General features: G+C 40.5%; 1 protein-coding gene across 7 annotated transcripts in view; it reads left to right on the plus strand.

Annotated features, from left to right (window-relative positions):
* The window catches only part of LOC126203969 (RNA-binding protein 5-like), a 124,681-nt gene that overhangs the window by 44,542 nt on the left and 62,102 nt on the right, over positions 1–18,037 (plus strand). For all 7 annotated transcript variants that reach the window (XM_049938385.1, XM_049938384.1, XM_049938387.1 and 4 more), the window contains one exon: positions 10,320–10,773. In XM_049938385.1, the coding sequence (XP_049794342.1) occupies positions 10,320–10,773 (454 nt within the window). The remainder of the gene's footprint in view (positions 1–10,319; positions 10,774–18,037) is intronic.

Here is an 18,037-nt window from a genome sequence, read left to right on the forward strand (position 1 = left end):
GACATAAAAGCTTTGTGAAGCTTTCAAACTTCTCTCTCTTATCATTTAAAATTGTATAAGATTTGTGTCGAAAAATACAATATTCTGTTTAAGATAAGACAAAAATAGATTATTTCTGTTCATTTTCCTTTGAATGGAGAATAGTTGATGCTTCAGTTGTAGTGAAATACTAGACTTTGTTGATTAGAAGCAGACTGCCTTAGCAACTTACATGCCAAATTTTCTTAATAAGATAAGCAGTCTTAATAGTATTTTACTGTTTTTGTGTAAAGAAGATTACACAACCATTAGTCATGGTTGTTGCTACATTTGCAATAAAGTGGAGGTAGTGCAGAACATAGATGATGGGTAACACACACACACACACACACACACACACACACACACATTGTGGTCTTCAGCTATATGCGTGGGGTCCCAGTAAAGAAGTTCTTTGGCTCATCTATTACATTTTTTGTCCACATACATGTAATTTTCGTTTACAGCCATAATAAATTGTGCCTTCCTCTTCATTCAAAATTCTTGTATGAAGGAATTCCATGATCCATTTGATTGTTTTCCCATCTCTTCTGGTAATTCCCAATATGCATCTCTACATTGCTTGCTGAGCTTCCTTCAGTTACTGAATTATTTTTGCATTAAAATTCGTCTCTCACAGTCATACGTTAAAACTGGTAATACACTTTTATTGTGGAGTCCTTATAGACAAACTTGAGCTTAATTTTGAAAACCTGTTGAATAGCTGAAAAGTATACCATGCCATTTTTAATCTTCTGTTTATTTCTTTTACTGTCCATCAGGTTGTTCTTAATTGCCCTGAATACAAAAACTTATCAACTGGTTCCTTTTTAGTTTGTTCTATTGTCTTTTTCATGCACTCATTATACTTTGCGGTTTTCTTGTGTTCAGGCTTACTTTCTCTTGCTCTTAACTTATTTCCTTCATTGTTGAAGTTTATTTTCACTAGGGACAAACACTACATGTCATCAGCAAAACAATGGTGATTCAGATACATTCATTAACAATGCACGTCTTCTCTGCTTTACCAAGCTTAACAATTTGTATACTTCCTCTGGTACTTCTGAAAATAGTTTAGGTGAATTGGAATGTATGGTTTTTTTACATATAACAATTAGTTTGCAGATATTGTCGATTTTAGTTCACATGTACAAATGTTTCGTTAACATACATAAGTCCACACATTGATATAAATAGTTAAGGTCAAACGTATGGTTCCTGAAGAGGGGCAGCAGCTTTTTCAGTAGTTGCAGGGGCAACAGTCTGGATGATTGACTGATCTGGCCTTGTAACATTAACCAAAACAGCCTTGCTGTGCTGGTACTGCGAAGGGCTGAAAGCAAGGGGAAACTACGGCTGTAATTTTTCCCGAGGGCATGCAACCTTACTGTATGGATAAATGATGATGGCGTCCTCTTGGGTAAAATATTCCAGAGGTAAAATAGTCCCCCATTCGGATCGCCGGGTGGGGACTACTCAGGAGGACATCGTTATCAGGAGAAAGAAAACTGGTGTTCTACGGATCGGAGCGTGGAATGTCAGATCCCTTAATCGGGCAGGTAGATTAGAAAATTTAAAAAGGGAAATGGATAGGTTAAAGTTAGATATAGTGGGAATTCGATGGCAGGAGGAACAAGACTTTTGGTCAGGTGAATACAGGGTTATAAATACAAAATCAAATAGGGGTAATGCAGGAGTAGGTTTAATAATGAATAAAAAAATAGGAGTTCGGGTAAGCTACTACAAACAACATAGTGAACACATTAATGTGGCCAAGATAGACACGAAGCCCACGCCTACAACAGTAGTACAAGTTTATATGCCAACTAGCTCTGCAGATGATGAAGAAATTGATGAAATGTATGATGAGATAAAAGAAATTATTCAGGTAGTGAAGGGAGATGAAAATTTAACAGTCATGGGTGATTGGAATTCGAGAGTAGGAAAAGGAAGAGAAGGAAACATAGTAGGTGAATATGGATTGGGGCTAAGAAATGAAAGACGAAGCCGCCTGGTAGACTTCTGCGCAGAGCATAACTTAATCATAGCTAACACTTGGTTCAAGAATCATGAGAGAAGGTTGTATATATGGAAGAACGCTGGAGATACTAGAAGATATCAGATAGATTATGTAATGGTAAGACAGAGATTTAGGAACCAGGTTTTAAATTGTAAGACATTTCCAGGGGCAGATGTGGACTCTTACCACAATCTATTGGTTACGAACTGTAGATTAAAACTGAAGAAACTGCAAAAAGATGGAATTTGAGGAGATGGGACCTGGACAAACTGAAAGAACCAGTGGTTGTAGAGAGTTTCAGGAAGAGCATAAAGGAACAATTGACAAGAATGGGGGAAAGAAATACAGTAGAAGAAGAATGGATAGCTTTGAGGGATGAAGTAGTGAAGGAAGCAGAGGATCAAGTAGGTAAAAAGATGAGGGTTAGTAGAAATCCTTGGGTGACAGAAGATATACTGAATTTAATTGATGAAAGGGGAAAATACAAAAATGCAGTAAATGAAGCAGGCAAAAAGGAATACAAACGTCTCAAAAATGAGATTGACAGGAAGTGCAAAATGGCTAAGCAGGCATGGCTAGAGGACAAATGTAAGGATGTAGAGGCTTGTCTCACTAGGGGTAAGATAGATACTGCCTACAGGAAAATTAGAGAGACCTTTGGAGATAAGAGAACCACTTGTATGAATATCAAGGGCTCAGATGGAAACTCAGTTCTAAGCAAAGAAGGGAAAGCAGAAAGGTGGAAGGAGTATATAGAGGGACTATACAAGGGTGATGTTATTGAGGACAATATTATAGAAATGGAAGAGGATGTAGATGAAGATGAAATGGGAGGTATGATACTGCATGAAGAATTTGATAGAGCACTGAAAGACCTAAGTCGAAACAAGGCCCCGGGAGTAGACAACATTCCATTAGAACTACTGACAGCCTTGGGAGAGCCAGTCCTGACAAAACTCTACCATCTGGTGAGCAAGGTGTGTGAGGCAGGCGAAATTCCCTCAGACTTCAAGAAGAATATAATAATTCCAATCCCAAAGAAAGCAGGCGTTGACAGATATGAAAATTACCGAACTGTCAGTTTAATAAGTCACGGCTGCAAAATACTAACGCAAATTCTGTACAGACGAATGGAAAAACTGGTAGGAGCCGACCTCGGGGAAGATTAGTTTGGATTCCGTAGAAATATGGGAACACGTGAGGCAATACTGACCCTACAACTTATCTTAGAAGCTAGATTAAGAAAAGACAAACCTATGTTTCTAGCATTTGTAGACTTGGAGAAAGCTTTTGACAATGTTGACTGGAATAATGTCTTTCAAATTCTGAAGGTGGCAAGGTAAAATACGGGGAGCGAAAGACTATTTACAATTTGTACAGAAACCAGATGGCAGTTATAAGGGTCGGGGGACATGAAAAGGAAGCAGTGGTTGGGAAGGGAGTGAGACAGGGTTGTAGCCTCTCTCCGATGTTATTCAATCTGTATATTGAGCAAGCAGTAAAGGAAACAAAAGAAAAATTCTGAGTAGGTATTAAAATCCATGGAGAATAAATAAAAACTTTTAAGGTTCGCCGATGACATTGTAATTCTGTCAGAGACAGTAAAGGACTTGGAAGAGCAGTTGAACGGAATGGACAGTGTCTTGAAGGGAGGATATAAGATGAACATCAACAAAAGCAATACGAGGATAATGGAATGTTGTCGAATTAAGTCGGGCGATGCTGAGGGAATTAGATTAGGAAATGAGACACTTAAAGTAGTAAATGAGTTTTACTATTTGGGGAGCAAAGTAACTGATGATGGTCGAAGTAGAGAGGATATAAAATGTAGACTGGCAATGGCAAGGAAAGCGTTTCTCAAGAAGAGAAATTTGTTAACATCGAGTATAGATTTAAATGTCAGGAAGTCGTTTCTGAAAGTATTTGTATGGAGTGTAGCCATGTATGGAAGTGAAACATGGACGATAAATAGTGTGGACAAGAAGTGAATACTAGCCTTTGAAATGTGGTGCTACAGAAGAATGCTGAATATTAGATGGGTAGATCAGATAACTAATGAGGAGGTATTGAATAGGATTGGGGAGAAGAGGAGTTTGTGGCACAACTTGACAAGAAGAAGGGATTGGTTGGTAGGACATGTTCTGAGGCATCAAGGGATCACCAATTTAGTATTGGAGGGCAGCGTGGAGGGTAAAAATCGTAGAGGGAGACCAAGAGATGAATACACTAAACAGATTCGGAAGGATGTAGGTTGCAGCAGGTACTGGGAGATAAAGAAGCTTGCACAGGATAGAGTACCATGAAGAGCTGCATCAAACCAGTCTCAGGACTGAAGACCACAACAACAACAGTTAAGGTCAGAAATTATCATTTTTTGGTCGCAGTTTTTTTGTTGAAATACAAAACTTATGCTGTATATACTGTTTTACAAAGGGATATTACAACTTGAAATCTTACACTGAAAATCAGCTTTTCTCTATTAATAAATGCTTAAGTTTATTGTTTGTAGTGTGTAAATTAGCAGTCTTGAGGTCAGATGGAAGTCTTATAAAAGATGGTTCTTATTGTATGTGGACTACAGTCTGCAGCCTTCTTTTTACTTGTGGTTCTGTGAAACTTTTTCCTTCCCGTTGTATTATACCTATGTACATTACTGTTTGCTACATTATATTGTGAATTTTGTTTCACAATCATTATCACCTGCAGGATGTACATAGAGTGGATGGTTAGTATTTTATATTTTCCGAAGATTTCTCTAAAAGGCCCTCTCCTGTTTACCTTAGCTACCACTCTTACTGCCCCCCCTTTCTCAGGAGCCTGACTGTATAAACAGCTGGTGCCCCACCCCATAGCTCAATAATGTACTGAAGATGCGGAGATATCACTTCAGACTATATTTGTCTCAGGCTATCATGGTCTATGAAGTTTCAGTAGATATGCATTGGTAATGATTTTCTTACAAGTATGGTCTATGCGTTTTTTCCATGACAGGTGTCCATCAAAATTTGTGTTTGTTTTTGTAGCAAAGGGCCAATGGAGGTGTAAATAGAGTTCTATTTATGTTCTGATTGTAGCTAAGCATAAATTGCATTGTCACTGCATTATATTTATTTACAAGTAGCTTATTTGCAGAAAGATAACTAGACAGAAAATTATAATTCATTTCACTACTGTTTGTAGTGTCTTGCGTATATTGGCCAAGCCGAAAAAAGATGTGTCATCATCGTACCTTACAACTGAATTGTTAACGCAGCACATTGAAGTATCTTGTGGGTTGATTTGGTTGTTGTCAACTGTTTATTCTTTTATAAGTTAGCTTGACACACTGTTTCCTGTCTTTCAAATAGAAGGTAAGTACAGTAGTTGGAAATGCTGTCCCTCTCATCCCATATTATGCTTCTAATTTATGCAATAGAATTCTGTGATTCACGGGATCAGAAGCTTTACTCATATTCAGGAAGGTGCCTGTTACTTTTTCTTTCATCTAGCTTGTTTACTGATTACTGTATAAGAATTCCTACTGCTGTTACAGTAGATCTTCCTTTTCTAAAACTGTGTTGTAGATTGTTAAATAGATTATGTTTGGTGAAATATTCCTCAGAGTGATTTAATATTACCTTCTCTAATTATTTCCCAAACTCTGAAGTTAATGATATTGACTTATAGTCTGTACCAGTTTTTATTCCCTTCTTATACATTGGTAGGATTTCAGTGATTTCCAAAAGATCAGGGAATTCTCCATGGCAGAGGGAGATATTAATTAGATCTGTCAGAGGCTTTACTAATTCTCCTCTACATTCCTTTAGCAGTGCAGGTGAAATGTCATCCCAGCCTCAAGACATTTTAACTAGAAGTTTTGAAATGATTGCTGGAATGTCCCTCTCAGTAATGCCGTGGATGAGAAGAGATTGGCTAGTCTTTGTAACATTTAAGTTGGGCACCCAGTCATGTTCTTTTTGCCAGTTGTATTAAACATCTGTATGAATTTCTCACTCTTTTCTTTTGGATCATTTGTTATACCATCATTTTCTTTTAACATTATGCTGATACGTTCATGAGATTGTTGTTTCCCACATTCTTTTTGCAGTATTTTCCATGCTCATTAACTAACACAGGTTGAATTGCTTATTTGATAGGCACATTTATGACCTTTAAGGTTAGTCAAGGAATGTCTCTTTTTGTCCCGAGCAGTTTTTATTTTGTTAGTTAATATTGTAATTTAGTATCTCTTGAGAGTATATAACAGGCTTTCATATTCTCTCTCACTTTAAGGATTTCAGGTGGGAAATTCTCAGCTTTGTGTTAATAGATTTGTTTCCTTGTTTTACTAAAGGGCATGTTTCATTAAAATTTTTATTGAACAGTTAATAGAAATTTTCCAGTTGTCATTCACATTTGTTGCATTGTAAACTGGGTTCCATTTTTCATTGCCTAATGTCCTCTTCAGTTTCTTATAATTAAATTTTCTTTCATACATAAACATAATGTGCTACCTGACCCCTCTTTTTAGTTCAAAATTTCTCACTGTGTGGATCTAGTCCAATAAAATTTACACTAATGATATATGTTTTTTAGTATGCCAACGTATGTTGAATCAAAGCCATGTTTCTCAAGTTCTGTTTGTACATATTTTGTTGAAACTGAGTGAAAATCTTTCTCAGAAAGTATGTACCGTAGTCAGAGTGGCTATTCACATTCATTATTTTGTTGTTTGATTTCATTCACATCTTGAAAATAGTCCACTGTGACCTATCCACTTCTAAAATCATAGATAACTCATTGCTTTGCCTGTTTTGCATCTAATTTTTTCTGTGTGTGATGTGATAATTTTATGAGTGTACCAGTTGCCTTTTAATGAGTATCAGTTGCTTTGTAGTATATATTGTCCCCAATTTATTTCTGTTGAGTTCAGTTCATCTCTTTTATGTCTAGATTTGTCTACCAAAATACTCTAGTCATAAGGGAGGATCAAAAAGTTTTTGTTTGAGAGCATTGCTGCAATGTTGTGCGATTCCGATCCAACTATACATTTAGGCAAGGGATTGGTGTGGCATTTGTGTGTTTCTGACAGGTGCGTGCAGTAAATTTGGAGAGGTGGCCTATGGCAACATGACTACCAAATGTGTCCAAACAAGACCAATGTGATGATGTGATGTGATGTTCAGTTCTTGGCTATCAAAGGACAAACACTGGTAGACATCCATCTGAGAATAAAGAATGTGTATGGGTATAGTGGAATGGTGTGCCAAGAGGTGCTGCTTCTTCATTATCCTCTGCGTACACCCCCATGGTGTGTGGCCCCCCCCCCCCCCCCTCTTGTCTTCAGCTTGACTTGGCACAGGGCCCGAAGGACTCAGTCCCTCCGGAGGCCTTCTGCCGCCGCTTTTATTCCATCCTCGCCACGTATCAGGGCTCTGGCGTTGTTTACACTGACAGTTCGATGGCTGCTGGTCGTGTTGGTTATGCTCTAACTCTAGGGGACCATTCCGAACAACGTTCATTGCCAGCTGGCTGCAGTGTTTTCACTGCTGAGCTGGTCGCCATCTTTCGTGCCCAAGAGTATATCCGCTCCTGCTCAGGTTAGTCCTTCGTTACCTGTAGCGACTCCCTGGGCAGTTAACGAGCTATCAACCAGTGCTTCCCTCGCTCTCATCTGGTGATGGCTGTCCAGGAGTCCCTACATACTCTTGCCCGTTGCGGCCGATCTGTGGTCTTTATGTGGACCCCTGGCCATGTTGGGATACCTGGCAATGGAAATGTTGACCGCCTGGTGAAAGAGGCCACCAGTAAACCATCTCTGGAGATTGGCCTCCCGGCGACTGATTTGCGGGCAATCTTACGCCGCAAAATTTTCTATTTATGGGACACAGAATGGCGCAACCTGCCCGTGCCAAACAAACTCCGTCCTATCAAGGAGACAACGACTGCGTGGCGGTCATCCATGCGCGTCTCTCGCAAGGAGTCTGTTGTCCTCTGCCGGCTGTGCATTGGGCACACTTGGCTGACGCACGGCCACTTATTGCGCCATGAGGAACCCCCTCTATGTCACTGTGGTCCACATTTTGTTGTAGTGTCGCCTTTTAGCTGTGCTCAAGCAGACGTTAGCGCTGCCTGATACGCTCCCTGCCCTTTTAACAGATGACTCTGCCATGGCGGACTTAGTTTTGTGTTTTATTCGGGCAGGGGGCTTTTATCACATGATCTAAGTGTTTGTCTATATTTTGTGTCGAGTCTGGCCTTTGGCCTAAGGTTTTAGTCTGAATTTTTAATGTGTTCTCAGTAGTTGGCTTTTCCTTTTTTGTCTCTATGGTCGGCCAACCACTGTCACACTGTGAGATTTTAATTCGTTTTGTCATTTCTTTGTCTGAGTTTTTCTTGTCCTGTGTCGTCTGTTGTGTCCATTATCCGTTTTTTACTCTGTGTGGGTGTTTTTACGTTTTGGAACAAGGAACCAATGACTGTTGCAGTCCGGTCCCTTTAATCCCACAAACCAAACCAAACCTTCTTCATTGTAACACTTGTCACCATATCATAGGCACCCGCCTATAGTCCTAATCTTTCCCCATGTGACTGCCCAAAGTATATGTTAAGATAAATTCCTCAGTAACATAACACAATTGAAATTATCAGAATACATTTTTTTTATTTCTCATGTGGATTTAAGTAATGCCGATCAACATTTTTGGAACTGTTGATATATGATATCATGCCCCCCCCCCCCCCACCAACCCCCCCCCCCCCCAAAAAAAAGGTAGTAGCTAAGGTTGCACCTTGAAATGAAACTCTGCTCAGAGCTTTTGGGGCATGGCTTCCACAGAGTAAATCTCTTGTGGGCGTCCTGAAGGCTCTTATGTTTCAATCTAAGGATGTCCTATCAACCTGTACACAATTTTCATGTTCCAATGCTTACATCAAAAGAAAAATGAACAAAGTTGCTGAAACTTTGCTATCAAATCTATGTCTATGTATGTCTTCATTAGGCATTATTGTGTCATTAATCTACATTCAGTATTATTGTTTTGATAGTGTTTTAGACTATTTTTTTCTGCCATTGGTTATTCTGTCCACCGTTTGGATGAGTTTGCAAATGTTTCATCAGAGTGCACTACAGTATGGTAACATAAGTATCACCACCGAGTAAGAGTTTCACAAATGATTGGAGGAAAAAGCGCACAAAATGTACCCTGTGTGCAAAATATGTCCTGTTATTTTCGTTTCCTGGCTTGCTGACTGCTGGTAATGTGCTCTATTGCCAAGTTTCTTTTTGTGAGTATTTACGCATGAGTTTAGTGAGTTTTGCTCTCTTGCAGATAACAGCAGTATACCATAAGTTTGAAAACAACACAATATGAGTTCAGCATGCAATTTATAAGGTAAAATTTTGGGACATGTGGTTAGGATGAACATGAACTTAGTGCATCCAGACCAAATGTAAACATAATTTTTCCCCTTTTTTTTAATTAAAAAAGGCCCAGAGTAAATCCAAACAAAGGTATACACACGATTTTAACAGAATAATGAAGAATGGTGAGTAGGAATTGTGGTTTAAATTGGCATGGTGGTTACTTGGGTCACTCACGTCAGCCAGTCACAGCATAAAATCCATGACATCATGGAAACATCACATGACCTCGTAAACACCGCAGTGATCAGATCGTTCAGGTCAGCCAGTCACATCACAAGATCCTTATCATCATGGAAGCATCACTTCGTCACATGATATCATAAAAGCTGCAGTTAGAGCACACAAAACATTGCTTAATAAAGTTTAGAAACGAAAATACCAAAAACATTTGGCATGTAGCAAAGCTAACACACACTGCACTAAAGATCTCTCCAAAACACATCTCTAATACAATTTGTAGTGGTAAACTGTCAGGAAATACAATGTTGGGGGATAAATAAGCTGCCTCTAGATTTTATCTAGGAGTTAGCTTTTGATGTTATTTAGGAGTTTGTTGTTAAATGGAAAGAAGATAAAGTGCATAAATATTTTACTAGAGTGTGATATTACTGCCCCATCCCCCTCCCCTCGTGAAAAATCATGGTTGTGACAGACTGATCTGTAACGTAGCCCAAGTTCTAGGTTAGTTACAATCCTTAAATGTCCCAGTCTTCCCCAGGATCGAAACCACGAGCCGTGCTTGACATTATGTTAAGCAAGTATAGTATTAAACATTCATATTAGTGTGTCTCCCTGCGGTACTTGCATAGTTGAATATTATGTATATTTTGTGTTGAGTAATTACAGCACATAACAAGTAAATCTGCCTGTTTGCAGGGGAGGTGGAAGCAGTCGTGATTCGGACGCATACCGAAACCAAGCTCCCAACAACACTGTGATGATTAAGGGCCTGGCATACCATATAACTGAAAATGATATCCGGAAGGACATCCTTCAGTGCAATTTAATGCCAAGGGACATCCGTCTCATCCGTAAGAAAGACACTGGTCAGTCACGGGGATTTGCTTTTGTTGAATTTAATACAGTAGCTGAAGCAACCCAATGGATGCAACGAAAGGGTGGAACATTAGTTCTTCAAGACCAGTATCGAGCAGAAATGTACTACAGTATCCCAAAAGACCCACCTGGTTTTGGAGACAGAGGTGCTGTGCAATTAAAGGACTGGCACTGTGTGAAATGTGGTGCGAATAATTTCAAAAGACGAGATGCCTGCTTCAAATGTGGCGCATCCCGCAAGGAGAGTGAAGAGGGAGGTGAAGGTAGTGATGAGGTGAGTACAAAAAATATTTGCAATGATCTAGTGGCTATTTCAGTAATATTAGTGTAACAGGAGATGTTTTATGCCGTTAATTTTATTATTGTTGTTCACTGTTTTAGAACTTGTTTCACATATACATTTTAAGGTAAGATTGCTTGCTAGGCAATTTAATTCAGTGGCATACTTGTAATTCAAAAGTTTGTGTGTCAATTCTTTGGTGTTCCATCTACATCTACATACATACTGTGCAAGCCGCCATATTATGCATGGTGGATGGTACCTTGTACCACCAGGAGCCAATTCCTTTCCTGGTTCACTCATAAATGGAGGGAGGGAAAAACGACTGTCTATATGCCTTTGTAGGATCTTAATTTCTCTTATCTGTATGGTCCTTAGGTGAAATGTATCTTGTCAGTAGTAGAATCATCCACAGAAACTGCATATGCTGGTTCTCTAAATTTTCTCAACAGTGTTTCTTGAAAAGGAGGTCATCTTCACTCCAGGAATTTCCATTTGAGCATCTCCCTAATACTCGTGTATTGATCAAACCTACCAGTAACAAATCTACCAGCCTATCTCCAAATTGCTTTGATGCACTCCTTTAACCCAATCTGATGAGGATCCCAATGGTGCACTATACAAGGTGTCCTTAACAGATGAACCATATTTTCCTAAAATTCTCCCAGTAAACCGAAGTCGACAATTCGCCTTCCCTACTACTGTCCTTACATGCTCGTTCCTTTTCATATTATTTTGCAGTGTTACATGTGTTTAATCAATATGACTGTGTCGAACAACAAACAACTATTACTGAAGTCAGACATCATAGAATTGGTTCAATACTCATCACACTAATTAGAAATGTTGTCTATTCATCTTGTTCATTCCTGCATTCGCTCAATGACGACACCATTCGGTACACCACTGCATCAACATATTTCTGTTCACCCTGTCCATCAGGTCATTTATGTATATAGATAATAAAAGTCATCATATCACACTCTGATGAACATTTGCCATCAGGACAATGTACTGAGTTTCATTACTTCAGAAGTTTGGGCCACTCTCTTATCTGAGAACCTACTCCGTATGCTCATACCTTTGTAATCAGTGTGCAGTGGGACACCGTGTCAAATGATTTCCGGAAATCTAGGAATATGGAATCTGCCTATTACCCTTCACATGTGGTTCACAAATATTGTGTGAGAGAAGGGCAAGCCAAGTTTCACATGAGTGATGCTTTCTAAATTTGTGCTAGTTTGTTGTCAGAAGTTTTTCCGTCTCAAAGAAATTTATAATATTCAAACTGAGAATATGTTCAAAAATTCTCCAGCAAAACAGCATTGAGGGTGTTGGTCTGTAATTATGTGGGTCCATTCTTTTACTCTTGTTATAGACAAGAGTCACTTGTGCTTTTCCCAATTCTATGATTATCACTAGCACTCAACTTGAGCTTGTCAGCATTAAATATGTTGTTAACTTATTCCTAAGACATTAAATCTATGTGCCCCAGATTGGGTTACCATGACCTTTTGTCTTTGGTGATCCGCTTCGCAGCTTTAGTCTTCCAGTTTCTTTTTCGAACAGCAAAAGTTCTCATAGATGCCTAGCAGTCACGCACACATGGTAGAAAAAAATCTTTTCAAGTGCATGCAGCGTGGAATAGCTGTTAGCGTCATTGGCTAGTGCACTGTAGGTTCAAACACGACCACCAAGGTATTTGTTATTTGGTACATATTATTTTTGGAAGGTTCTCTGAATTTCTTACATTTGTAATGTTTATATATTCTAGAATATTCAGTGTTTATATAAAAAGCAGTGCACACTGTCCAGGAGTTCAGGCCTATCTGTTCTAGTGGTACATTGGTATTCATAAAACACATGCTTTTTCTGCTAAGTGTTGTATTCATTGACAACTCTAATTTCAGATTTAGATTTGATTCTGGTTTCGATGTGAAACTGTTTGGTGGAGATGTCAGTTACTTTCAAACCTCTACACCAGCGTGGCTCCAATTAGGCAGTGTGAAAGCCGTCACCTACATGGGCAGGAACCAGATTACAAGCAGTACATTGTTCTTGTGACCTGCATATTCAGTAGATCACTGGATTCCAAAACATCAGTAATTCAGCGGGACATCAGGCACCCATCAGTGTATTCGGGTGATGCTGGTCGAAATGGCTGAAAGGATTAGACTGAATCACCAAATACAGCTGGTGAGATGACATGATGTTTGGCAAATGTCTGTTTTTACTTGGGTGACACAGCCCCCACAGTGGTTAAAGAACAATGAAGAGCAGCCTGATAGCTGGAAAAAATTGTTGGTCAAAATGACGACAACCTTCGTCAGCTGTCAGTGCCAAGTTCGTTTAGGAGAAGAACAATCAAAGAACAGTCACAGGGAAGTGCCACAGTTTTATATACAGAAAGTTTTAGCTGTATGCCACATTTTGAATCCGAATATGACTTCAGCTGATAAAAACACACACTTTGATGAAAGGAATTGCAGAAGATGTGTAACTAACTCTTCTGGTAAAGGATGTCACAACAGTTGAGGAATTCAAGCAGGACCAGTACATTGAGGAAGTGTAACAGAAATGATTTGGACGGAAGAGGTGTGATCGACTCGTAAAAGTGATTTCTATAGCAATTGTGGAAGACCACCATGATGTTGCTTCTCGCATATGCCATGTAAGAGAAGTAGTACAGCATTTTATGGTAGCCAGAACAGTCGGACCAAGTAAGCAAGAGATAGCAGCCATTTATATTGATCTCGTACATCAGGTGGTTATAGAGGTACCCCATACATATAGCGGTATTATAGGATGTTGACAAAGAGGTGTATCAATCTTTCATAAGAATCTCTGCCACCATCAAATGTGCAAAGAAGAATGGACTCCACCAACACGGGCATGCACTGCAGCAATCACCCAAGCATTGTGGATACTCTGGACAAATTGTACACTACTGCAGAGAGAGAGAGATGATGATGATTTTCAGAACAACTATGCCACCAGATGTCTGCCATCACAACAGTTCTATTCATGCCTCTATGATAGAGAGTTACAGAGTGAAGCAGCGCAGCTGTTTTTAGAGCACGGACTTCATATTTGAGACAATGCAACTGCGCTGTCTGACCATACTGATTTGGGTTTTCCATGTTTTCTTAGATAGTTAAGGCAAATGCCAGGGCAGATCTGTAAATCAAGGCCACGTCGGACACCTGTCCTGTCTACATAGGCTCCTGTCCTATTCTATTAAAGCATGTTATTCGTGCTGTGTGTTACACACTGAAGAGCCAAATAAACTGATACACCGGCCTAATATCATGTAGGGCCTCCACGAGCACGTAGAAGTGCAGCAATGCGAAGTGGCATGGACTCAACTAATGTCTGAAGTAGTGCTGGAGGACATTGACACCATGTGAATAGTGCTATAAATCTGTAAGACTATGAGGGGGTTGAGAACTCTTCTGAACAGCAAGTTGCAGGGCATCCCAGATATGCTCAATAATGTTCATGTCTGGGGAGTTTGGTGGACAGTGGATGTTAACTCATAAGTGTGTTTCTGGAGCAGTTATGGACGTGTGGGGTGTTACATTATCTTGCTGGGCTTGTCCAAGTCTGTCGGAATACACAATGGACATGAATGGATGTAGGTGATCAGACAGGATGCTTGCTTATGTGTCAGCTGTCAGAGCTGTATCTAGACATCTCAGGGGTACCAAAATCACTCCAACTGTACATGCCCCACACTATTGCAGAGCCTCCACCAGTTTGAACAGTGCCCTACTGACATGCAGGGTCCATGGATTCACGAGGTTGTCTCAATACCCATACAAGTCCATCTGCTCAATACAATTTGAAACGAGATTCATCCAACTAGGCAACATGTTTCCAGTCATCAGCAGTCCAATGTCGGTGTTGATGGGCCCAGGGGAGGCTTAAAGCTTTGTGTCATGCAGTCATCAAGGGTACACAAGTGGGCCTTCGGCTCCGAAAGCCCATATCGATGATGTTTCATTGAATGGTTTCCACACTGACACTTGTTGATGGCCCAGCTTTGAAATCTGCAGCAATTTGCAGAATGGTTGCACTTCTGTCACATTGAACGATTCTCTTTGGTTGTTGCTGGTTCCGTTCTTGCAGGATCTTTTTCTAGCCTCAGTGAAGTCTGAGATTTGATGTTTTACTGGATTTCTGATATTCTCAGTACACTCGTGAAATGGTCATACGGGAAAATCTCCACTTCATCACTGCCTTGGAGATTGTGTCCCATCACTCATGCACTGACTATAATACCACATTCAAACTCACTCAAAATCTTGATAACCTGCCATTGTAGCAGCAGTAACTGATCTAACAGCTGCTCGGACGCTTGTTGTCTTACATAGATGTTGCCGACCACAGTGCTGTAGTGCTGTATTTGAATATACAAGCCTATACCAATTTCTTTGTGCACTTTGGTGTATTTTGGCTATTGGTGGGCATTGTATTACTTTTAGAAGTCCTATTTTATTATGAGACATTCCATGAATGAATAAATGTAAGTAAATACGAGGGCGGTTCAGAAAGTAACCTCCGATTGGTCACAGTGCGGGTTGTGGGGGGAGTAGCGACGCCATCTGTGCGTTCACGCACTCAACAGGTCAGTTGGCATCAAGCCGTGGTCGAGTGAACGTCGTACCTGCGCTAGTTTAGTTTTTGTGGCAGTTCGAAATGTGTGCTGCAATAGAAAACCCCGCCAAATGTGAAGTGCGTGCTGTCATAAGGTTTTTTACAGCCAAAGGATATTCTGCAGCAGTTATTCATCGTGAGCTTTGTGCCGTGTACGGACCAAGAGTTATGAGTGAAGGAGTTGTCCGTGAATGGGTACGTTTATTTAAAGTGGACGAGAAAACGTTCATGATGAAGAGAGGAGTGGTAGACCATCATTGGTGACTGACGAACTCGTTCAGACAGTTGATGCAAAAGTTCGTGAAAATCGACGTTTCTCAATGTCGGAGTTGTCTACTGGTTTTCCACAGATTTCTAAGGCTCTCTTGAGCGGTTTGATGACGACGAAGAGCTCAAAGATGCGGTCACAGGCTGGCTCCAGGCACAAGCGGGTGATTTTTATGCAGAAGGAATTTCAAAGCTTGTGAAGAGATACGGTAAGTGCCTCAATCGCTATGGAGACTATGTAGAAAAATAGTGCAAAGATGTAGTTGTAAGATGTATATATTAAAATATTTTTATTTAACTTGGTGTATTTTTTTAAATCAACCGGAGGTTACTTTCTGAACGGCCCTCGTAAAACTGCAGACGATTATAGTTGACCTGTGCACTAGGTCATTGGACAAGGCCAGTCCCCCTGCTGTATACTAGCTACTCACGTAGCCAACGAATTCAGGAAAACTAAGTATGGAGACCATCTGTGGAGGTGAGGTTGCTACAGATACTAATCCTTCACGGGCAACAGTCATTGTCGGGAAGTCACATTAACGTCATTATCGACGGACAGCCTATCCGGCCTTTAGTGGGCCCTGGGGGGGGGGGGGGGGCGGCTTTATTTTCTGTAATACTGAAATACTGAATGGTTATCACCACCAACTAAAGAAGACTGTTATGAAAGCGATTATGCTGAAAGTCACAAATGGAAAAGAAGTACAGCTGATAGGAACAGCTATCAATGATAGTGCATAGGCGCCCTTCAGATTCAACATTTTATTGTAATGTAGTCTGGTGAGGGGGTGGTTTGTCGTTGAAGATGTTGTTATCCCAGTGTCATCAACAAAAAGAGTTCCAGTCATTAATTGAGATGCTTATTTTACCTGTGAAGCTTTTGTGGATTGCAAAATGCTGCTCATTCTCGCAAAAGAAATCCGCTTGCCAGCAACAATTGTAAGTATTGTAGGTGACCGATGAAAACTTTGTATCACTGATTGTCATGTTTAGCCACAAATCATACCTTAAGGTACGTGCCTAGGGACTGCTGAAGCAGTCCAGGAATGGCAGCTTAGTATCATCAACAAAGAATTGTGCTCCACTGCCACTACAGACAACGTAGGGGAGGAAGTTACTGTCAGCCTGCCAGTAGGATTCGGCCTGACCAAGGAACAACATATGTAAGTGTTAGCAGTTCTGTGATAGCTTCAGATGCTGTCAGATCCAGACTGGAAAAAAGGAAGACCAAGTATCTCAAGGTCAAACACTGAATCAACACTGGGGAACTCCACCAGTTAGCAAGCACTTGTGTAGAGTATCACTGGTTAACGGCACACAATTTGGGAGGGAATAAAGATGCTGCTGCCAAGGTGTCATGGAACCTTCAAAGATTCCTTGGTACTCTCCTTTGGTCCTTTGAAGGAGGAGGATGGTACAAGGTTTTTGTGGTAAACTACCACTGACTGAACAAAATCACAAAAAAAGATGTTTACCCAATGCCACGCATTGATGATACCCTAGACTGCTTGAGAGGAGCAAAGCAACTATGGTCATGCAGACAGGCTACTGCTGAATCGAGATTCACAAGGCCTACTGCGAAAAGACTTTTCATAACTATTGATGGTCTCTCTGAGTTAAAAGTAATGCTCATGCACATTTGTGTGTGGGGAGAGGTTCTGACAACCATGTTAAAGTGTTCAGATTCCAGGCATGTGCCTGTTGTGACTCGCCGATCTTTCAAAGTGCTGCCGCGCAGTTACGCGTGTCCTCTACATGAGGCACTGTCTGCCAGCCATGCAGCAGCAGCAGCGCCACCTAAGCGGCCAGCCAGCCAGCGGCCGCTAGACTTGGACTCAGTTATGATTTGAACTGTCAAAGTGTATACACATCTTACTCTGTTTACTTGATCTGTGACTTTCATGTATTGCGTCTTCCTTGAAATATACTTGTTCAACTTGAAGTTATTACAATTGGCGACAAGGATGGGATTTTTCTTTTCCATCGTTGACCTACATGTTTCCATGGCTACTTTAGAGCAACTATTGCAAGGTCTCATAGAACAGCAGATGCTTCTCACAAATGCGATTCATGATTTCGTCGCAGCATCAAATGCGGGGCATCTCTCGTCGTTGTTTACCTACTTTTCCTCCTTACGACGAGATGGCGGAAGACTGGTCTGATTACGAAAAAGTCTTCGACAGCACTTCTTGGCATTTCGTGTCGCGGACGAACAAACATGTAAGTCTCTGTTCCTTTCATGGATTTCACCTCAAATGTATTGGTTGTTGTCGCAATTAGCTCCTTTGAAAGATCCTGTGTCTTTGTCCGTTGCTGAAATGTGCGCACTTCAGTC

This window comes from Schistocerca nitens, chromosome 9 (assembly GCF_023898315.1).
Source record: "Schistocerca nitens isolate TAMUIC-IGC-003100 chromosome 9, iqSchNite1.1, whole genome shotgun sequence".
Taxonomy (NCBI): Eukaryota; Metazoa; Arthropoda; class Insecta; order Orthoptera; family Acrididae; genus Schistocerca; species Schistocerca nitens.